We start from the raw sequence: 23,813 nt of genomic DNA on the forward strand, positions 1-23,813 counted from the left end.
CCATTACAAAGTTTTCCCACGTTTTGACTGTGTCGCTCGATGTTTCTGATAGTAGGAACAGATCGTGGCATGATGCCATTAAGGTAGAGAGATTTCCTTCGTTCCAGTTTAGCCGTTTTAAATTGAAGATGTGTGTATGCAAGGTCAATGGCGTTGCCTTCTCTGACTTTGTGGGTTGAATGGTCAGGGTGAGGGTCTGAGGAAAATGATCGCTTTCTACGCTTTCCTGTATCCGGAAGTCACTTATATGGTGGAATAGGTCGGGGTCAGCCAGAGTATAATCTAAGGTAGAGCCTGAGTTCTTAGAGACCCTCGTTAGGGCGGCTGGTCTGTCCAGATGGCCTCTCCCATTTAGGGTGTACAGGTGGAGAGCTTCCAATTCAGAGGCACATTTCCTTCCCAATGCACTTTGTTTGCATTGATTGCCCTGCCGTGGCTCAATATGAGCGGGGAGGGTTCCCTCCTGTCCGCGAGTTAGGTCCAGATTGAAATCTCCCGTTATAACCATGTTTTCGCTTGGGTAGGTTGATTTCAATATCTTAATTGCAGTGACTAGTTGTTTTATCCTTTTTCCTTTGTGTTTTCCGCTATGCTGCAAGTAGAGGTTCACGATCAGGAGTCCCAAGTTGGGGGAAACTTCCACTTTGATGCATTGCATCCATGTTGAATCTAAGTCGATGCAAGTTGGTGACCAGGTGAATTCTGTTGATATAAAGATGGATAGACCCCCTTTGGCCCTTCCGGGACGTCCCTCCTTCTGGGCTGGGACAAAGAATTCTTTGTATCCTACTAAAGGCGAGTTTTTAGTCTGCCATGTTTCTTGGAACAGTAGTATTTTAAATTGAGTTATGAACTCAATAAAGTCGTCTTCCTCCATCTTTGTGTTCAAGCCATTGATGTTCCATGAGCAGATCTTGCAACCCTGCTTTTCCCGCATCGTTGATCTACTAACAGTTCAAGCTGCGTTCCTATGGGATTGAGCCCGAATAGCGTGTTGAGGTCTTTCGGGCGTATCTGCCTCTTGGTGAGCGAAAGTGATTGTAAATTGTCTAAGCCGCTGCACTTCCGCTTTGGTGCTGCTTCTTGAATCTGGCTCTTTGGCATTTTTTAAAAGGCTTGTTTTAGTGATTTGTTTCTGCAGCGGGCTGGGATAGCGTGCAGGCTCCACTTTTTTTAGTTCAATACCCCATGCGGCGAAAACCTCCCTGTGAGAGAGGATTTGATCTGTGATGGTATGATTGGTCCAAGTTGTTATCGTCGAGTCTGAGCCTGATTGCAGAGGGTTTGGTTTGAACTCTATTGATTCGAGGTCGCTTGATTTTAAGTGACGTAGGCCTGGAATTTCTTCTAGAAGTCTTAAAATGGCCCCTCTATTCAGGATATCATAGAGCCCTCTTGAACAATATTGTGGAATAAACTCGATTTTGTTACTTGGAGTGGGCCACTTTTGGATTTTTGGTCGAGTGCTCGCATCATTAGATGGGAGGGCCGTTCCTGCCTGGTCAACCACTAGCTCTAATGTGTGTGAGTTTACCATATGTACGCTGTTGGCGAGGTCTTGTCCATTGGGGACTGGAACGTGAAATTCGCCGCCCTGTGTGTCACATGAGTCACGTGCGTTGACTCCCTTGATCTTTGCGGCTTTGACTAAAATAACTTGGCTGTTGATGTCTGGGGCTTGGCTAGTTATATTCTTGCCGCTTAATTCCGTCCTTTGATCAATGTTTATGTTGGTTCCAGGCTCTTGAGGTGGTTCCTTGCTATCTGGTTTTTGTCCCACCGGTTTAAAGATACTGTACACTTTTAATGCGTTCTGATTTGTCATGGTGTGACCTGTTGCTCCTTTTGAGGTTGAGGGTGCCTTGATGGGTAAGGAATCCCTCGACATGGTCCCTTGCTCTAGCATTGTTTTGGTTTCGAGTGGGACGCACTCGAAGTGCTGTTCGACTTCCTTGGTCACGGAGTTGTTGATGGAGTTTCCCGGAGAGGTTTGAGGGGCCCTTCGGTTGTGTGCTTTTGCCTTTCTGGCTTTCCTTAGTCGCTTCTGTTCTCTCTTTGTAAGCGTTGGAGCCTGTTTGGTGTGATTGGCGGTTGTCGCGACGTTGGGAGTTGGCTCCTGAATTAACTCGGCTGCCTCTATGCGGTTTACCAGGTTGTTGTCGTCTGGGCTTGCTGGCGAGTGGCGACCTGTTTTCCCTTACTGGGGGGGATTGTAGAAGATCCTGCGATTCGAGACTCTCTTCACCCCTGCCAGCAATGGTCAGCCTCGTCAGCCTACTGTGGTCCTCGTTTGACTTCTGGTTGCCGGTTAAATCACTTGATGTTGTGGTTGTCTCCGTGGGGGCGTCTTTTGACGAACCCTTAACAGCCCCCAGTATTTGGGACATCAGACTGGGAACTGTAGCCAATTTGTCTATTATGTTGGAGCAGTGACAAGTGTAGAACGTCTGATCTTTATTCAATTGAACATTGATAACCATGGTGTTTAATTCTTGAAGGTTTGCTTCAATCCCCTGGACGTGAGACGCCAGGAGGTGGAGGAGGTCGACATGAGTGTCCAGTTTGTCCGCGTGGTAGGACATGGCGACTCCTATGGTTTCCATTGTCTTTAATAATTGCGGCCAAATGGAGACCGGTTGACTGTTCACTGGCGATTCCCCCTGAGAGTGTCTGTAAATGGAGATATAGCAGAGTAGACTAAGTGGTTTGGTTGTATGGAATGCTCACACGGTTGGTCGCACCCTGATCTCTTATCGGTGCTCTCTTCCATCCCTGGACCTTGATGGTGTAGAGCTGATGACTTGCATGGGCTTCGTTCGAGTTTTTCGGTCTCAGGTGCTGTTAAATTTGGTTGCTGTAGCTTCAATGTCGGACTATCTTTGATAGCGTCTGTGTCTTCAGTGACTCGTCCGATGGAAAGAGAGCGCTGCTTTTTTTTCAAGCATAACATTGGGTGACTGGACATTGGACTGTGAGAGATTGCCTGAGGCGTTGGGCACAGGTTTTCAACGCGGGGATACACCTGAAACTGCAGAGGGGGTTCCTCAGTTTTGGTCGTGGACGTGTTCTGAATTAGATGTACGTTCTGCAAACTCGGCTCTTGAGAGACCGAGTCATCAGCTGCGTCCGGGGCCCAATGTACTAGGGCGTGCGCCGGCAGTATGTTTGACATTTGTGGTGACTGAATGGGTGGTTCCCCCTTGGCTTGCTCTAAGTCCTTAGCTATTTGTTTGATTTTTAAATCGTTTAGCCAAAGAGGGCCGGGCCCCTTGCGCCCAGAATTCGTTCTTGACCTTACGGTCTGGGCTTTGCAGGGTTCGCTGTAGCACCTTGGCCGGTATAGTGGTGATACGGACCGTTTGTCTTCCTTATTTGTGCCCTCCATGTGAGCGTTATATTGTAAGCTGCTGCATTTGGGGCCGGAGTCTTGTGGTGGCGGTACCTTCCCGCTCCCACCCCCGGTGGAAAGTCTTTGACAGACTTTGAGGAAGTCAGTGATCAGGGCTCTTTTGCTTGCTTTTAAGTGCGGGGCCTGTTCACTGTGTGCCGGGAGTGATGTTGCATCTCTCAAATTATTTCCTTCATTATTCACAGCAGGGCTGCTGGTTGTACTGTCCTTGTCCTTGTTCTTATTGGCTCCTACGTCCGAGCTTAGTAGACCAAGAATATCAGATTGATGATGCGTGCCCTGGGGGTTTTTGCAAGGTCCGCGGAGTCTGTTGCGGGGGCTGTTGTAATAGAGCCTTGAGCTTCCTGGGCTGTCTTTGCGGGACTCTTACCCCTGCCCATGGCTGCCCCTTCGATTTCCTCCTCCATCTCTTCCGCCACCCCGTTGGTGGTCATACATGGGGGACCCCCCTTAGCTTTCTTTGTCTTCCCCTGTGATAGGAATGCTGCCGCATCCTCGCCTCGTAGTCTCCCCGACCTCATACTGCTGCGTAGGGGGCTGTACAAATTGGCCCTTTGGTTGGCGCTTTGGTTGACAGTGAGGAGGGAAGTATGCAGGCTGTCTTGATAAAGCGATGTTAGCCTTCTTTGTTGCTTTGTTGCTTGTGTCTCTGTTAGCCGTTTGGCAGCTGGCTTTTTAACTCTGTTCGCGTATGTAATGAGTATATAACGAGTTAGAATGAACGGTGTTGTCAAATTGCTGTCAATATATCTGGGTTGATGTCTAATTTACTGCTGGTTTTGTTTAGTTTAGTTAGACTTTGCCGCTGATGAGTGAGAGTGGTAGGGAATGGCAAATGACGAAAAATGGCAGCAAACGGCGACTGGCGATTGGTCAGAGGTGGGCAAACAAGCGGAGCACACGGGGGGCCACAGGCTGAGAGGACCTAGTCAACCCGCCTCCCTGGGTCCACCCCCGACTCTTACTTAGCGGCGGCCTCTAGTCGCTGCCGCGCTTGCTATTCTTTTTTCCTTCCTTCCCTCCCTCCGGCCTCGCTTCTCACCTTGCAGGCACCTTGCAGGCACCTGATCTCCTGTTTTCAAAAACGCGGTTGTGGCTCCTCCGTTGGCCACGTGGATGCTGGAAAGTTTGTCAGGTGCTCGAGCGGGGGGGGGCAGACCCACGGGGGTGGCTTGCTGTGGCTCCTGGCTCCCAGCTGCAGCTCCCGCCTCCGCCGGGCCGCTCCCGCTACTCTCGCTGTAGCTCGCCGTAGTGCCTCACTCTGTCTTGGGCTGCCCCCGCCGCTTCCGCCGCCGCCGTTCCCGCCGGCGTTCTCAGCAAGAGCACTGCCCAGCCAACAGCTGACAGGGGTCGGTGTAGATCCGTGGTCAGTGATCGCCTCGGGCGGGCGGGCGCTACCGGAGAATCGGCAGAATCGGCAGAATTGTGAGAGGCGTCTATCCTCTGCACATGCGCAACCCACAATCTCCACAAAATAAAATGGGAGGACTGAGTTTAGTGCTTGTTTTTATGCTGAGTCCAAGAGAAGATTAAAATAGTTTGCCCACTACAGCCATTGCAGGTCCACCGACTTTAGTTTAAAGACATTTTGGAAGTATGGCCCAGGAGTTAGACTGAAGATCTGGACTTCCCGCACGCGGATAGAGTACTGACTGGGACAAGCTGAAAATGAAAGTTACTTTGGCAGCCCACGTATGAAAAGACGTATGTTTATTTTTCTACCTATTCTCTTTTTGTATGGTAAGTGTATATGTAACAGATTGTACAAATGATGGATGCCGTATTCACAGTCAACCTTTTTGCAGAGGCAGAAGAAGTGAAAAAATATTTAGAGCATAATTATAGGAGAGTTAATTTTTTATTATTGATCGCAAAAAGTTGGAGGCCTAGCATTACCAAGGTACATTGCATATATCTTTCAAAGCAAATCCTTTTTAATGTCATGCATTTCATTTGGGTGGATTAACTCATCAAGGATGTGAGATCACAAGCCAAAGATGTCCATTTTACTCAAAGTCCCTTTCTCTCTCCTTAGGGATGCTCTGCTCACGAGCACAATCAACTGCGTAACCAGTTTCTTCTCAGGATTTGCAATATTTTCCATTTTGGGGTACATGGCTCACAAGCACAACGTAAAAATTGAAGATGTTGCCACGGAAGGTAGGTGGGTTATTTTATTTTGCATCTCTAACAAATTGAATGTGATTCTCATAATAGCAGAATGATTGGCACAGAAACAAAGCAACCTACTTAGCACTGTATTTTTCTCCCTTTGCAATATTGTATCCATGGTTATTTGTGCTCTCAAGATGCTGAGAAACCACAGCAACTAAAAATTCAATTTTCATACTTGTTCACTGTCCAACTACTACTGGAGCTGAATCATTTGACTCTGGCTCACCTCTAGTTGAAAATGACATTTTTGATAACTTAGGGGCTCATTATGATGGTGGGCGGACTAGGTCCGCCTGCCGCTGTAGCGGTGTTTGCGACCGCCCGCCAGACATGCAGTGGTCCCACCACTGCGATTAGGATGGCGGGCGCATCCAGGGCTTTTAACATTGCAGGCGGAGCTGCTGGCTGTGTACGCAATGTCAAAAGTGCTTGCACTGCATTTCTCTGCATTACACGCCAGGCACCTCGCGGTGCCTGCCACTTGGTGCATGGAAATGCAGGGGTGTACCATGGGTACCCCCAGTGCAGTGACACCCCCTCCAAACAAGGGAGGCCCGCAACAGCCCTCAAACCCAATCCCCACTAGCCTTTGCATCGCCGCATCACTGCCATGGAAAGGCCTTCCCAGAGCCACATCCTAATTTGGCGGACAGTGCCTGCTAGGCACCACCACCATTTTAGTGGCACTGCTCTGTCCGCCAGGCAATCCGTGCGATTGACTTTGGCGGTGAAGCGGCTGACTTTGCGTCCGCTGCGGTACACACTGTCATCCTAATTTGGCGTGGGTAATACGCTTGGTGATGGCTAAAGGACCACCACCACCGGCCCGGCGGTGGCGGTCCTTCCACCATCATAATGACCCCCTTAGTCATTAATAATGGCCTGGTTTCATTGACTCCTACTACAGGTTCCACTTTGAGGAGTAGAGTGATGTGGCATGTTGTTAGAGAGCACACAAGACAGCAGATGGCGATTGTGAGAAGTGAAGACAAGTCAGTGAGTAAAAGAAATGCCAAAGACAGGGACATGGAGCTGTAGCAAGACTGGGACTTGCCAGGAGGGGTGAGAGTAGAGGGAACGAGTAACCACACGGCAGGACAGTGACACTTATCATTGCCTTAGGAGTGAGCCGGTAGTGTGAAATGGAGGTAAGACTGGGTAGATACAATGACTTGGTGTGCTATGGAGCTGCAAGGGTCCACCGTTGTCCATTTCCCTCCCACAAGTTCACTTTAATGAGCGCAAACCGCAGTCAGCTTTGGACCAAAGTAGGAAGGAGACGGAAATAGCTTCAGAGTCATAAAAGGGGACCTCACTCCTCTTAATCAGAGCATTCGGAGACTCCGCTTTTACAGCTGGGCATATCGAGCCCCATTGACAAAACAACTCTTTTTAACCCCTTCCATGCTGATGACGAACCCCAGCCGTCATGCACTACGGTGCTCGTGTGCCGATGACGGCTGGGGTTCGTCACGGCCCGCCCCTGTTCATGCTGTTTACAGCACACCAGGGGAATCGCGGCCGCATCGAAGGGGTTAATGTAAGAGAGCATTGGACAGCTGGTTAGATTGTTTTTTGATGGCTGAACAGCTTTCAACAATGAAACATGTCATGGAGACTCTGGCCAGAAACTTGAGAAGAGAGATCTATTCAAGACTCTCATACATATAGGAAAATAGTGGTTTCTATGCACTCTCAAAAAAAGGCTTCAGGAACAGTTTTAAAAGTTTATTGTGTAGAAATATCAATGTATTAAACCAATGTCTTTGGAAGTCACCAAACAATTGCTCTAACCAGTCAATGCTGACTCAATGCCTGGCAAAGAAACTAATGTGTACTGAAGAGAATTACACTTCTCTATCCATCAAGGCTGTGTCTGTTCTGAAGGACTGTGTAGACTTGCTCCAAGCAATTGATTTGCTTACAACTTTCAAGCATTTCCCTCCAGCCTTCCCCTCAATCATTGCAGGTAGCTCAACCGATTACACACTGATCCAATTTCAAGAGAGATGCAGGACAAACTGCACCCTCCTTAATCCTCCCCATACTTTACGCTAAATGATGTGGTGAAAACAGTTGTAACACATTGATGTTCAAAATGGGAATACCCACAGTTAGTGGCAGAAGAATCAGCACCTCAGTCCAAGATACCCACAACACTGTAGTAAACAACATACCCAAAATTGGCACTAGTACCTTGAAAGGCTTTCTGAAACAAGGTATTATTCTGGCTCAAAGATGTAACAGCCCTAGGAGTTTTTGTAATGAGATGCTACTAGCTACTGTGTTAATATTGACCCTGTAGAGGGCAGTCTACTAGAATTTTCAATGCAAAGTATTCAGCTGAGATATTCTTTGTGAGAAATTGGCTTGCTGGTTGAGGGGGCAGGAGCCCACCACAAGCAATATCCACAAATCTTGTGAGTTTGAATGACACAAAGTAATTTAATTTACCTGTGCTTATCCCTCTGGTAGCTTGGCACAAAAACAATCAGGTTTAACGTAGAGGCGATGCATGAAGTCTTTTGCAGCACTTCAACAGTAGTACAATGAAAACATAACACAAGAAAATCCCACACCAATTTATTAAAACTGAGTAAACAATAATAAACCGTTGAGATACCACAACAACAACACTCCAATGGGTAGAACCAGAATGTGTAATTTCAAATATTTAAGGTAAGTGTAGCACCTAAAAGCACAAAGCACAACTCTGGGTTATGTGGTTGTGCGATACCAGGTGAAAGTCACACATTCAGGCTGACCATGATGGAGCACGGACAGTATAAAGAGACCATGTAAATCCCGTTGAAAGCTGCCTTTTCAAAGTGAAGGGCAAAAAGTCCGGATTGCGGTTGAGGAGCCACAAGGAGCAGTTAGAGTGTCGTGGCTGGCCATTACTGTAGTGCAAAGAGCAAATCAGGTGTCGCAGCTGGTTGTCGATGTAGCTGAAGATCCTGTTGGGTGTATTTCTGTAGCTTCACGCTGGTGGTCACCGCGGGTTGTCAGTCCTGTAGCATGAAGTGCAGATCTCGTGTTGGCAGTTGCTGTAGTGTGAAGATTTTGACTCACTGGAGCTTTTGCATTGGCAGTTGGTTTAGGCAGGAAGATCTTGGCGTGAACTGGCCTGTTCATGGACATGAAGAGCGCAAAACCTCAGGATTGCTCCTTTTCTTATCGGAAGAATTCAACTGCTACAGCACCATGAGTCCAGGACCTGGGAGGCATCTATTTGAGATCAGGAAAACACTCCAGCAGAGGCCAGCACGGCTCAGGAAGGTCCAGCAAGGTCAAGTGCAGCAGGCCCGCTGGGCAGTTGCAGGGAGGCCTCTGGTCCAGTGTCTCATTGCGGGTTTTTTGTCTTTAACATTTGTGTCATTGCGTTGGTTTTTCGCGTTTTACTTATTATCATCCTTCCCAGTGTGCTCTCGAGACTCGTTTACTTTTGCGAGTACTTTCGGGTTATCTCTCTTCAGACTACTCAACCCGAATTTTGTGGCATGTTCATTGACGGTTGTCAAGTAGATTGGACCCGTCCTTGTTTCTGTTTCTGTTTCTGTTTCCGTGCCGCCAATAGTCTTTGGGCCATCATATTCCGTGATTATCTTGACTAATAGTTGATCTTGCAGGCTCTTGTCAACTTTCACTGTAACTTGCCTAGGGTTTTTAGTGTCCCTTTTGCTCAGAGTTGCTCTAGGACTGACCGTTGTATGCTGGACGAGGGATACTTTTTGTTTTTTGATTTTGGCTTTGACGATTACCTCCCTTCAGTGTCCCTGTTTCCCGTCCCTCTCGAACTATACTCCAAGTGCATTGTGGTCTGTCCATATCCCGGCTGAGTGGTCCGAACTACTTGTTTTAATTTGTTCCCGGTGTTTTTGGATTGGCCTATTGGGCTCCCAGCTGTTCTGTTTGGTCGCGATGGTTCGTAGTCGACACTCTCGAAACTCCAGTTTGCACTACTCCTTTCTGTGGAGTGGGTCACGAGTTCGTCATCATTGCACTCCTCCGTGCATGTTGGTGTATTTAATATTGGCACGAGTGCTATCTCAGTAAAATGTGCTTCCGTAGAGGTGGGCTGGTGTTCTTCCTCATTGGTACTTTGAATTTGGAGTTTTCTTGGATTCTTGTCCGTAGAAGTGGACTGGTGTTCTTCCTTTTCTATTTGGATTTGGAGTTTTCTTGAGTTCTTGGGAAGATTGAAAATTGGGTAATTGGCCAAGGCCTGCTTGTTAGCAGGCCTACTATTTGATTGTTGATTTCTGGCTTTTCTAGCACGTGTTTTTTGTCGTTTGGTTAAGACTGGCTGTTCGATGTTTGTAATATGTATCTGACTATGTTTGTTTGGGTCTGGGGGTTCGTCCACTGTTGGTATTCGATCTTCAATTGATTCTACAGATTTTATATTTGTTGTCTTTTTTTGTATAAAATTTGAGTCTAATATTTGTTGTGGCGTTTTTATAGGGATTTTTTTCACTCCTCTTTTCTGTTTTGACTATTTCATCATTGGACGTGACTTTATGGTAGTCTGTGGTGATAGTGTCTCTTTCTTCGAGTGTACTAATGGGGCCATGGTGTACCGTATTAGCCGACTCACGGTTTGCACGTTTGCATTCCAGTAAGATGTTTTTAAGTATTATTGGTAGGCCCCTTAAATTTTCAAGTATGGGGCTACATGTACAATTTGGGGGCTGGGCCCGAAGATTAGTCTGGTCCTGGAAGTTTGCAAGTGTGTTTGCCATGGTATCAAGTTTTTTGTTTATATCTAAAATATGCTCAACGATTCGACTCATGAGATTTATTTGGATATCGAGTTTATCGGACTGCATATTCTACGTTTTAATGGATGCTTCTAATATTTTCCCCAGAGCACCATGTAGTTTTATTATGGATTCCAAATTGTGATTAGAATCATGCTTTTCTGCCTGCTGGCACTGGTTGGCGTTGTAATTTAGTGTATTAGTTGTACATTTTGTTTTTTCCTCGACATTTTCCCTTGCCATGTCGACTAGATGTTCGACGTTTAATTCAGTCAAGTGACAAGTTTTTTTGATGGCTTTTGAAGATACTGGGTCAGCCAATTCCGACACGCTCGATATCTCTATTATTGTTGTTTCCTGTCAAGCTTCTTGGCATATTTTATTAGATGGATCCGTAGATGCATGTACTTCCTGTTCCAACCCACTTGATATCTCAATTATGTTTTCCTTTACTGGTTCTAACATCAGTTGTTTACATGTATGACTGCCAACTTGGGTTTTTTTTTTCTTGCACATCTTTAGATAAAGTTATAAGCTTGTTCGATGCTTTGGTTTGCTTGAGGTCTGTTTCTCTTGTATTCTTTTTTTTTTTTTTGGAAACCTTTATTGTGCATAAACAGCAGACAAAATCCGGGCCTACAACCACCTGGCCGGCCACAAAATTATGAGCACCATAGCGAGCAATACGGTACATCGGCAGTAAAGCGACAGTATTAAGCGAGCATAGAGCATTACACTGGAGCAAATTATACCGCCGACATTCAGGAGAATTGAGGTTAATTTTAAAGGTATATAAAACACGTAAGTAAGAATAAAGTCCAGGATAGCCATAGTTCAGTCCATCACAGTACAAAAGTAATAGGCAACATTAAGCAGGCGAGTTCCATAAGGCACAGGAATTATCATTCAGAACAGCAGCGTCGCAGAGGAAAGGACAGGAGAGGCAAGCAAACAATGCAACGAGAGCAAACGCGAACCCACCCAGCTTCAACCCAAACTATAGCCCCAAGGACCAAGTAGGACAGAGAAGACAAAAAAAAGAAAGAGATAAGGCACCATAGAAACGAAAATATGAAACATGGAAATCCCCCCACCCTACACGCATGCAGAGGCTACGGCCTACCCCCCCCCCCCTTGCAGTGTGTCTGTCGCCCATTAGAGTACCCGAAATATAGAAGTAAGAGAAGAGTAAAGGAAGTAAGGAAAGAAAGGCGGAACCATCATAGAAAGCCTGAGGAGGGCCAATTATAAATATTCCCAGACAATCCCGCCATGCAGTCCACCACCGCCCTGGAAATTCTAGAAAACAGTTGCAACATCGGTAAAATATAAGACGGGGCGAGGCATATAAATTCGCACATTTCAACATATATTAGCAAGTGTTCCATTCCGAATCCCCGCCAACCTTTCAGTCCCAGTCACAAGACTCAGTGTATCAGCCCTGGCCAGAGCGCGAGAGTCCCCCCAGACTCGGCAACCGAGGGGGTCCAGTTCCACATAGTACCTGAAAGTAAAATGGCTGCCGTCGATGAGGAGGAGGGAAGTAGAGGCAAGATGGACGTCCATTAGCAGTAGCCGAGCAGCAAACAAGCAGGAAAAGTACCCCCGAATACCAAATTCGAAATCCGGTCCAAAGCTGGAGAAAAGGCACTCGGGAGGCAGTAGACGCAAAGGGATACATATGTAGCGACAATGAAGGTCGGGAGCACAACTCCAATCCCAGAAACAAAGTTCCAAGTTCCGCAGAAAACTGCAACAATGTATCCCCATCAAAGTCCCCGAGCTGCCCTGTGCTGGGATCGCGGCATCGGGAAACAACCGCCACCTCACCTTCAGCTGCCGGCTTTGCATTCTCCTCCGTGTCCGTGTCAACTGGGAAGGTAGATCCCACACCATGCCAGGGATCAGCCACACAATCCCGCTTCAGCTGTTGCGCCGCTCCGTCCATCTGATCCCCAAGCCGTACAGAGAGCGACTGCCATTCCGCTCCAAGCTCGACGAGCGCATCAACAATATCCCGGCATGTCAGCTCCCTCTGAGCGTTAAGCTGTCGCTCAGTGCCCGGTGGGAGTTGCAATGGAGCCTCCAGTTTACCGTCGGGCAGAGAGGTGATACCAGGGGGCGAGATCACCATCGGCGCTGTGGAAGGGGCAGCCACCATTTCGGTCGTCCAGGGGGGGTTGCACACCAGGAGGAAGCCAAATCGGACCCAGGGAGCTTTGGGCTAGTCGTGGGAGGCAAGCGAAGCAGGAGGGGTGCACCGGGGGGGACACTACCGCCTCGCAGCAAGCAGGGGACAAGCCATGGGGCGACCCGCCCAATGGCCGCCGCAGGTCAGCCTCAGCGTCGGCCAGGGGAGCGAGACCTGAATCAAACACCGCTCCTCAACACTTCGGCCCGCCGAGACGGGGCTCTCGGGTGCAGCGCTGATATTTCGTCCCAAGCCCCCAGTACCGGCTCCAAGAAACAGGGATGATCTCACTCCCAGGATCTCAGCTGGCAGCAGCCGTCCTGAGGGTCCGCGACGGCAGGGAGCGGCGCCGGTCTCAGAGCGCGGCCGTGGAGCCCAGTGCCCAGCACGGCGCTATCTCCGGGAATCCGGCAGGCAGGGACTCCGGAGGAACACCCAGAGTGGCAGTGCGGTCGTGGCTACATTCCGCGGCGGTTCAATCACGGATTCGTGAGCAGGATGTGGGTGCAGAACGCACAAGCTTGCGGAGCCGGGAATCGAGCGTCCGTTCAGGTCGCCATCTTGGCTCCTCCTCCTTCTCTTGTATTCTTGATTTGTTTGTCGTGGGTTGACATTGTGCTAAATGCTTGTGAAATTTCCTTGTTGTCAAAGAGGGTTTGGGACTCCAACCACGAGTCGCACACCTCGTCCTTTTTATTGAACTCGACCTTTTCTTGATTTAGTCGTGACTCTTGTCTAGGTGTCGACACTGCGTCTGATTTACTTATGTTGTTACATCCTTGATCATAACCTGAGCCCGGAAGGCTCCCCGCCCCTAATTGGTACAGATTAGTGTCCCTTATTAGAAGTACTGGTAATGTAGTTGTCCTTTTTGCTCTAATTTGACTTGTATGCATTGTACAATTTTCTAATGGGTTTTCCGAAGTGCTATCCATTATCCTGTCCGTAGAATCATGCGATGTTTTGTACTTTGCTCAATCAATCAATCAATCAATCAATCAATCAATCAATCAATCAATCAAGGCATTTGTATAGCGCAGCACTCACCCGGAGGTTCTCAAGGCGCTTGGAGGGGGGGGGGGGGTTCCGCTACTGCTCGAACAGCCAGGTCTTGAGTTGCTTCCTGAAGGAGAGGTGGTCTTGGGTCAGGCGGAGGTGGATGGGGAGGGAGTTCCACGTCTTGGCCGCCAGGTAGGAAAAGGTTCTTCCTCCCTTTGTGGCTCTTCGGATGCGGGGAACGGCGGCGACGGCATGGCTGGTCGATCGTAGCTGGCGGGTGGGAGTGTAGAAGGTCAGGCGGTCGTTGAGGTATCTGGGTCATTGGTCGTGGAGAGCTTTGTGTGCGTGGGTGAGGAGTCGGAACGTGATTCTCTTGCTGATGGGGAGCCAGTGCAGTCTCTCATGTGTCCGGAGATGTGGCTGTGTCGGGGGATGTCCAGGATGAGTCGTGCTGAGGCGTTCTGAATGCGCTGGAGTCTTTTCTGAAGTTTGGCTGTGGTTCTGGGGTAGAGGGAGTTACCGTAGTCAAGTCGGCTGGTGACGAGCGCCTGGGTGACCGTCTTCCTGGTTTCGGTGGGGATCCACCGGAAGATCTTCCGTAGCATGCGTAGGACGTTGAAGCATGACGAGGAGATGGCGTTGACTTGTCTGGTCATCAAGAGGGAGGAGTCCAGGATGAAGCCCAAGTTGCGTGGGTGGTCCGTTGGTTTGGGTGCGCTGCCCAGGGCAGGGGGCCACCAGGAGTCGTCCTAGGCGGAGGGTGATGATCCCAGGATGAGGACTTTCGTCTTGTCCGAGTTCAGTTTCAGGCGGCTGTTCCTCATCCACTCGGCTACGTCTTTCATCCCTTCGTGTAGGTTGGTTCTGGCGGTTGCGGGGTCGTTGGTGAGGGAAAGGATCAGCTGGGTGCTGTCGGCGTAGGAGATGATGTTGAGGTTGTGTTGGCGTGCGATGGCCGCGAGGGGGCTCATGTAGATGTTGAACAGCGTGGGGCTGAGCGATGATCCTTGTGGTACGCCGCAGATGACTTCGGTGGCTTCTGATCGGAACGGGGGGAGGCGGTCTCTCTGGGTTCTTCCGGCGAGGAAGGTCATGATCCACTCCAGTGCCTTCTCCTGGATTCCGATGTTGCTGAGGCGCTGCACGAGGGTGCGGTGGCAGACCGTGTCGAACGCTGCAGAGAGGTCCAGGAGGATGAGTGCCGCTGTTTCCCCGTTGTCGAGCAGGGCTCGGATGTCGTCGGTGGCTGCGATGAGGGTGGTCTCGGTGCTGTGGTTGGCTCTGAGAGAGGTTGAGGGATCCATTCGTCTTTCGGAATGCGGCCAGCTGTCTGTTGACGGTCTTCTCGATGACTTTGGCAGGAAAAGGAAGGAGCGAGATGGGGCGGTAGTTTTTGAGGTTGGTGGGGTCCGCTGATGGTTTCTTCAGTAGGGCACTGAGTTTGGCGTGATTCCAGCTCTCTGGGAAGGTGGCGGTGTCGAAGGAGGCGTTGATGATGTCCCGGAGATGGGGTGTGATGATGGAGTCGGCCTTGTGGAAGACGTGGTGAGGGCAGGGGTCGGTTGGAGAACCGGAGTGGATGGAGTTCATTGTGCGGATGGTGTCTTCGGTGTTGATCGGGGTCCAGGCACGGAGGGTGGTGGTGGGGGGCGTTGGTGTGGTCGTAGGGTGCGTGCTGTGTATATCTGCGATTTTGTTGTGGAAGAACGAGGCGAGCGAGTTGCAGAGGTCTTGCGATGGGGTGATGTTGTTGTTTCTGGCACTAGGGTTCGAGAGCTCTTTGACGATGTTGAAGATTTCCTTGCTGTTGTGGGCGTTGTTGTCTAGTCGTTCCTTGAATGCGGTTTTCTTGGTGGCGTGGATCAGCTGGTGGTGTTTTCGGGTGGCGTGTTTGAGGGTGGTCATGTTGTCCGTTGTCGGGTCTCTGCGCCAGGCTTTCTCGAAGGCTCGGCAGTTCTTCTTAGAGTTCTTGAGTTCGTCGGTGAACCAGGATGCTTTCTTGTTGCCGGGTCTGATGGGGGGGTCTTCAGTGGAGCGAGGTCATCTGCGCAGCTGCTGATCCACCTTGTGAGGTTGTTGGCGGCTTGGTTGGGTTTCGCTGAGCTAGCGGGAGGGTTCTGGCTCAAGGATGTGGCGAGCTGGTCGATGGTGATCTTGTTCCAGCTTCTGTGGGGAACCTGTTGCGGGTGGGGGTGGAGCATGGTCCTTCTGTAGCTGAAGTTGATGCAGCTGTGGTCTGTCCAGTGGAGTCCGGTGGTGTGGCTGAAGGAGATGGCCTTGCTGGAGGATCAGACGGGGTCAAGCGTGTGCCCGGTGTAGTGGGTGGGGGTGTTCACCAGTTGCTTGAGTCCGAGGTTGGCGAGGTTGTCCAGCAGGGTGGTGGTGTTGCGGTCGTTGTTGTTCTCCAGGTGGAAGTTGAGGTCCCCTAGGAGGATGTAGTTAGCGGAGGGGATGTCTTCGCTGAATTGTGTGCGTGGGCCCGGCGGTCTGTAGATGAGGGTGCCTCTGAGGGTGGTATTGGGGTCGGTGTGTATCTGGAAGTGCAAGTGAGGGTGTCGTCGGAGTTGGTCGTGATGCGGATGGTGTTCTTGTGGATGATGGCGATGCCTCCTCCTGTCTGGTTGACGCGGTCCCTCCGGGTGATCTTGTATCCGTCCGGGATGGCGATGGCGATGTCGGGCGCTTAGGAGGCGTTCATCCAGGTTTCCGTGAGGAAGGCGACGTCTGGAGATGTGGAGTCGAGGAGGTTCCAGAGTTCGACGTCGTGTCTGTGGACGGAGCGGGTGTAGAGCAGGATGCACTTCAGGTGGTTGCTGCTGGTGCTCGGCTTGGCGGGTGTGGTGCAGGTCCGGATGCAGGAGAACTTGCAGGATTGGCAGGTGAAGGGTTCGTGGGTGCGTCCTGGGGTGGCTCGCTGGCATCCGGGGATCCGGCCGGTGTTGAGTGCATTGAGGGTGGCGGTGTCGTAGGTCCGGCGGGTGAACTGGCATCTGCGGGGGCCAGGGGGTCTGGCGCTGGGTGCGGTCCAGGCGCGGACGGGCGTGGACGGGCGCAGACGAGCTTGCCTTTGGCGCGCAATCGGCGCGCCCGCTGTGCATCAACGCTGCGCGTACGTGCGGACTCTGCAATAAATGGAGAGTGGGGGGTGCGGAGCGAGGGAGGAACAGCTGGGAGGCGGGAGCGGGGTGGCGAGAGGGGAGGGGAGCGATGCGAAGTGTGAGGCAGAAGGAAATGGGGGTGGGGCCACGGGAAGCAGCGGCAGGGAGCGGGGAGCGGGGTGGAGCAGCCGGAGAACGGTGAGAGCAGGAATACAATCAGGGGCACAACAGTGAAAAACAGGGGCACAACAGCGGGAAAAAAACAGCGATAGCAGGCAAACAGTCAGGGGCACAACAGTGACGATCAGGGCACAACAGCGGGCGAAAATACAGAATGCAGGCACAATACAAATAAGGCAGAAACAGTTACTGGCAGTGGCGGCAGTGGCGGCGGCAAACGGGGACTGGGCACACGCAGGTAGGCCGCGCGGCGTGTGGAGCGACCGGCACCGACCAGGTCAGGTCAGGTCAGGTGCTTGCTCTTGCTCCTGGCCATGGCCTCCCCATTCTGTGTGTACTTGGGCTTGTGTTTGAATCGTGTGCTTGTTGGTCCCCTGGCATGTTGGCCTGAGAGCCTCTTGGGCTGTTGGCTTACTCATGCCTATTTCTTCTGTTCCAATGGTGTGCACTGTGCTAATCTTTGGGTGAGGCGGGGGGGTTGATGTGTCGACCGTCTGTGTGGGTACTTTACACGGTGTCAGTGGTTTTTGGAGTCCATTTGGCGTTGCTGGCATTGTGTAAATTGCTTCGACAGGGTCTTTCAAAAACGAGAATTTGCCAGTGGCATTCATTGATCCAAATAAAGTAAATTGGTGGTATTAGTGAAGTTGTGGGTAAATTAGCTGCATTATTCTGGGAGTTATTAATGGCTGATTTAGGTTTGGTTTTCTGTTTCGTAGATTGTGGTGGGTTACTTCGTGTCCTACCCGACCTCATTGTTCGGGGGAGTATAGACGTAAGACGCCCCTTGCTGCCAATAGAGCCAATAGGACTGATGTTGTTGTGTCTAAGCTGATTTTTACTGCTGAGCCAATCTCCCTCTGCCGTGGGGAGAACGTCTCCTTACTGTACTCTGTGGCTCCAGCCGCTTCCAACAACATAAAAATATATTTTTTTCCAGATGGTGATTTGCATGCGACGGCGGCGGCAGATGGTAATTTATAATTGATTCTGGTGTTTTGCGTGAACGCTTGCTCGCTGCTATCGGTACCCTCCCTTGTCCGTGCCCTTGTCCCACCAGGACGGAAGAAGGGCTGGGGGCCCCAGTTGAAGAATCAGGACTGCAGGTGGTAGCAGGGAAATACTTTGGAGCTGGCGGGCAGCTCTCTTGAGAGACTGGTACGTGGCGGAACAATTACACAGTTACAATTTTCAACTCCGTAGCTTCCAGAGCTGTCCCTGTAGCTGCTATGTCTTGAATACCGCTGCAGTTCGTGCAAACTCCTCCTTTGTTCCTTTGCTCAGCCCCCTCCTGTCTCCTGCCTCGGGCTCGCCTCAGATCGCCATCCTCTTACCCCTTCGGGCAGCCTCTCACCTCTCCCCAGCTCCGAGTAGCCCTGAGTAACTCAGAGTATCTCTGAGTAGCTCACAGCCACAGCCTGAGGCCGTAGCCGCAGCCGCCTCCGCTGGGTTCCGCTGAGCTCCGCTGGGCTCTACTCTGCGTGGCTCTGCTTTTGCCCGCTTTTGCCCACTTTTGCCTTCAATCAGGTGAGTGAGTTAGAGTGCTATTGCTCCTGCAGCTCCTACGCCAGCTGCCCTTACACGCAGCTGACAGTCAGGCAGTAATGTTTGACGTCGGGGCCGTGATGTTCCACGCTCACACGTCTCAAACAGTGGTGTGTTGGTACCTCGCAGCTGATGCTAATGCCTGCTCCTCTTCGCTCCACTTCGCTCCATTGACCTGGGCCCTGGGCCCCACAAGTCTCTACAGTATGCACCTACCATGCCCCAGCTGACACAGGCTCGGTGCACAAGGGGAGCGAAAGAGCGGGGAAGCAACAGCAGCGATGTTGGCAGCACCTGGGAGGCGGTCGGGCTGGCCGGCAGGCTGTGGGGAGGTAAAAGGGCCGCAGGAGACCGTTGAAAACGGATACCGGCTTTGGTTGTGGCTTTGGTTGCTGGCTATGGCCACCGGTGGTTACCGGCTGCCAATTGCTGGTCCGCTGGTCCTTAGCTGGTGCGAATTGCCAGCCGCTGGACCTGCGGCGGCAGCAGCCTCTCCTCTCCTCTCCTCCAAGATTCACGCATCAGTGTGTCAGCAGTAACACAAGGACTGGACTAATTAGAAAACCTATCAAACCTGATTCAGGCCTGTGCCAGTGTGCAGTTTATTGCCACTTCGACTTGGCATTTAAAACTAGTAGCCAAGCTTCAAACTCTCCTTTTATTACATATGTCACCCCTAAGGTAGGCCTTAAGTAACCCTAAAGGCAAGTTGCTATGCAAGCAAAAGGTAGGGCATGTACCTTTGTGCTTTACTTGTGCTGGTAGTGACACACAGCCTATGTCATTTGTCACTTCTGTGAGGCCTTCTTCTCACATAGAGCAGCATTCAGAATTCCGTAATACACTTTTAAGCTGTAATTCCTGCTCAGGGAGGAGTAGCATTAGCATATGTCAAAAGTTTGGAATGGTAGTGATAATTCCTTCTTACTGGTGAAGTTGGACTTATTTTTATTTATTTATTTATTTTGAAGGTTTTTTATAGAGCTTACAAGACCCTTGTGGGTATCAGAGCGCTTTACAAGCAGATATAGTCAACAACACCTGTATTACCAGAAATAAAAATGTTCTGTGGATATCAAGCAATTGTATTTTAAATTATAAACATAGTTCATGTGAATTTGGATAGGAGAAGAGATTTCATTTCTTTTTTTAACGATACAATAGAGGGATTCAGTCTGGTTTCTTGAGGTAATGCATTCCAAATCCTGGGAGCAATCCCCGAGAAGGCCCGGTTGTATGTTTTCTTCTTGGAAAATCGTTGTGGTTTCAGTAGAAGGTTATTGGTGCTTCTGGAGGATCTGTTGCCATAAGAAAGTACCAATTTCTGTGCCAGTTAGATTGGAGTGTTGTGATGTATGGCCTTGTGCATCATGCATGCGGTTTTAGTTGAACTCTGGCTTCAAAAGGTAGCTAGTTGAGGGCTCTAAGGTCAGGGGAGATGTGGCAGTTTATTTTGGAGCCAGTGATGAGTCTAGCATCTGAGTTGATTGAGGCTCCTAGGTGGGCCGTTGTCGCTCTGGGGAGCCCACAAAGAGAAGCAGTCCTATATTCAACTCTAGGTTGTACTAGAGCTTGAACTGCTAGTTTGAAGTCATTTGCAGGGAGGTAGGGTTTTATTCTTCTAAAGGTGTTATTCTGAAAGTTTGCTCCTTTTGTTGCGCTGCTAACGCGTTTCTGCATGTTTAGATTTTTATCAAGAGTTACTCCCAGTCGATATTAAGAGGTTGGCAGTTGAGTGGTGTGAGGTGTTTCAGCCAATCAAGGATGATGGTCAATTTGTTGGGGTAGCGATAAGGAGGAATTCAGTTTTGAGGGTGTTTCGTTTCAGAGGATTTTCAGCCAGCCAAGTCTGAGTTTTTTGTAGCGTTACAGTGAGAGATTTGATGTCCTCTAGTGAATGGATTTTTAAGTATATTTGTGTATCGTCAGCATACATGTGGTATTGGACATTAGAGGAGCTGAAGATGTCTGTGAGCGTTTCCATGAATACGTTAAAGAGTGTAGGAGAGAGAAAAGATCCTTGCTGGACTACTAAAAGTAACTGTGATAGGATTGGACAAGGATTGATTAACCTTCAATCTTTGTGATCTATTTTTAAGGAATGAGGAGAACCAGGTTTGAACAGATGCAGATAGTCTCATTCTGTGCTTCAGGAGATATAGTAAGTTGTCGTGTTTGACGGTGTCAAAAGCTGAGGATAGGTCAAGCAAGATTAGCAGACAGGCTTCATTTTGATCGAGGATTTTTAGAGTATCATCTATTCTGTGGGTCATGGCTGTTTTAATATTGTGCCCTGTGCGGAACCTGGATTGGTATTGATTAAGCAGGTTGAAATGGCCAATGTATTTTTTTTTTTTTTTTTTTTTTTTTATAGCAGGGTACATTACATACAGAGCTGACCGCCTACAACCCATCTCAGGCCGGCTTCAATTTAAACTGATCCACTTGTTAATTGACAATAATGGCGAGTAGTATACAAAACAAATACTCAAAACTTTCTTTTTTCTCTGTGGGCAGCCATAGTCCCGCTCTGTACTTGTAAACATAAAACGGTGCTTTATTTTTTTGTTAACTTTTTCTCCCCCCCCAACCTTCTTCCCAAACACCTATCCCACCCCCCCAAACTCCCCTGTTGCTGCTCCTCTAGTGTGGTTGTGTGTACATAGTGAGTGTGATGTGTGGCTGTGCCGCAAGACCTGTCTGAGAACCCTGCAGGCCCGCTTCATGTGTCGCCACCCTCAGGCGTCCCCTGGCTCCCCCGTCCAGTGTCCAGTGGCTGGATAGTCGCAATCTAGGCTGCCCCCCTGGTGTCTATGCCCCTGGTGCGACTTAGCTCTGCTGCGCCAGTCCTGCACTACTTATGGATCTTCCCCAGGTGACTCCGGGTGTCTCTCCCCCTCCCGAGTTGCGGGTTCCTCCTCCAGATCTTTAGCGTTTACATAGGTCTGATACAGGGCCCAGAAGTTCCTAGGCCGGCTCCTGGGTGGGAGCAACTCGCCGTATAGCTCTGATTGCGTGTTACAGTACATCATGTCATTAGACCATCTCTTCAGTGTCGGAAGAGGGCCTCTCATCCAACACAGTGCTACTACTCTTTTTGCAAGAAGCATGCCCATGCCTACAAATTTTCTCATCGCTACGGGCACCTTCTTAGTGTATCCCAGCAGGGCTAGGGCAGGGTCTATGGCCAGCTCCAGCTCCACGGTGGTGCTCATTTCGGCAAACACCCTATGCCAGAATCGCTGCACTCCCAGGCACGCCCAGGCCATGTGAAGGAAGTCAGCTACTGGGGCATGGCATCTCTCACATTCTGGTGTGTCGCGAAGCCCATACCTGTGTAACCTGTCAGGCGTGTAGTAGACACGTTGCAAGTATTTGAAGTGGACCAGGCGATGCCTACCGTTTAGCGATACATTCTTGGTGGCTGCGCAGCAGTGTCCCACATATTGTCGTCTATCTGGGTTTGCAGGTCAGTCTGCCAGGCCAAGCGTGCTCTAGTGTAATGCAGCACAGTGTGCTCGTGTCCTATTTTGTAGAGTTTTGTTATGAGTTTCTGAGGTGCCACCGGGTCAATAACATATGTCAACTCCGGAACCTCCGGTGGTTCCTCCAAGTCAGGGCCTAGCAATTCCTGGAATGCGCTCCTCACCCTATGAAACTGGAAGCGCTGGAGCAGCGAGGGCCTCACATCTCCCCGAGCCAGTTGCTCCCACGTCTTGACTGTTCCACTTTCAAACAAGTCCCCCATTGTGTGGGCACCAAGTTCCCGAAGGGCCTTGCATACCCCTGTTTCCGCCAATGTGGGAAGCCATCGCGCCCAATGGATAGGCATGTTCGGCGCATACATCAGCACTTTATCTTGTCTCTGTAGTATAGAGTGCCAGGCGTGGTTAGTGGATAGTAGAGAGTCTAACGTGCCCACTCTGCGGTCCGTTGGGCCACAGACTGTTGCAGGGAGTGGGACCAGGTCCGCAAACAGCCTTTCTAATATCACATGAGGGATGTCCTGGTTGCCGTGAATCCACGTGTGGAGGTGGGTGGCCTGCGCGATTCTGTAATACCGTTCCATATCCGGGGCAGCTAGGCCCCCTTGTTCATACGGTAGCTTAAGGACCTCCCATTTCACTCTAGGTTGCTTGCCGCCCCAGGCCAATCGGACAAGGAGTTTGGTTAGTGTGGCAAAGAAGGCCTTGGACAACACGATCGGAATGTTATTGAAGAGGAACAGAAATCTCGGGAGAACCACCATTTTCATTATCGCAATACGTCCCAACAGGGATAGTGGTAGCTTACTCCAGATCTCTACATCATCAGCCAATTTACTATAGGCCAAGCCGTAGTTCTCTCTGATCATAACGTCAGGGTCAGTATGAAGCATTACACCTAAGTAGCGTATCGGCTCTGTTGACCATTGTAGCGGGTATTCCATGTCAAAGGGAGCGGTTACTGGAGTGAGAGGGAATGCGACAGACTTTGACCAGTTTACCTTTAGCCCCGAGAGCCCTCCAAATCGAACCACTTCCCTCAGAACCGAGGAGAGATTGGTAGCCGGCTCTCTGACATAAAGTAAGGTGTCATCGGCATATGTAGAGATCCCTATCTTGTAAGTGGGATAGTTAATGGCCTCATAGGAGTGATATTCCCTGATAGCACATGCCAAGGGTTCCGCCACCAGTGCATAGAGCAGCGGCGAAAGTGGGCAGCCCTGTCTTGTGCCCCTGCTGATATCAAACGGCTCCGAGACAGCGTCACCTAGGCGCACCCGCGCCGTGGGTTTATGGTAAAGGGCACCTAGTAGTTGGAGGAAGAGGTCGCCCAGGCCCAGTTTTTTAGGGACTCTACTCAGGAAAGGCCACTCCACAGAGTCAAACGCTTTCTCCATGTCGAGAAACACCACAATAGCCTTGGAGTCCTGCCGCATGTGTTGGATAGTCCCTATCACCGTTCGTATGTTGTAGGTGAGATTGCGTGACGGAATAAAGCCCGCTTGTTCAGGGGCCACCAGTTCTGGGGCCACCATAGCCAACCGAGCTGCCAACACCTTAGCATAGAGCTTGGCGTCTACGTTTATGAGGGACAGCGGTCGGTACAAACCTGCGTGGGTGTGGGGCTTACCCGGTTTAAGTATTGCTACTATTATTGCTTCTCTCATAGAGGGAGGCATGGTGCCTTCCTCGCAGATATCATCGAATAGGGATGAGAGGTGAGGGATAAGCTTATCTTTAAACGCTTTATAAAAGGTAACTGTTAGGCCGTCCGCCCCGGGGGCGATGTCAGACCTCATGCCATCCAGCGCGTCCGAGATCTCCTCTTGTTGTATAGGGGACATCAGAAAGTCTCTCTGCCAATTCTCGAGGAACGGCATTTTTATGTAGCTTAAATAGTTATCTATTTGGTCCTCTACCCCAGATATCTTAGTAGTGTACAGCTCTGCATAGACGTTTCTGAACTCAGAG

General features: G+C 50.1%; 1 protein-coding gene across 1 annotated transcript in view; it reads left to right on the forward strand.

The window, feature by feature from the left end:
• The window catches only part of SLC6A2 (solute carrier family 6 member 2), a 1,509,850-nt gene that overhangs the window by 1,105,244 nt on the left and 380,793 nt on the right, over nt 1-23,813 (forward strand). Inside the window, exon 8 of the mRNA XM_086945193.1 lies at nt 5,445-5,569. Within this exon, the coding sequence (XP_086801319.1) occupies nt 5,445-5,569 (125 nt within the window). The remainder of the gene's footprint in view (nt 1-5,444; nt 5,570-23,813) is intronic.

The sequence above is a fragment of the Lissotriton vulgaris genome, chromosome 12, assembly GCF_964263255.1.
Source record: "Lissotriton vulgaris chromosome 12, aLisVul1.2, whole genome shotgun sequence".
NCBI lineage: Eukaryota > Metazoa > Chordata > Amphibia > Caudata > Salamandridae > Lissotriton > Lissotriton vulgaris.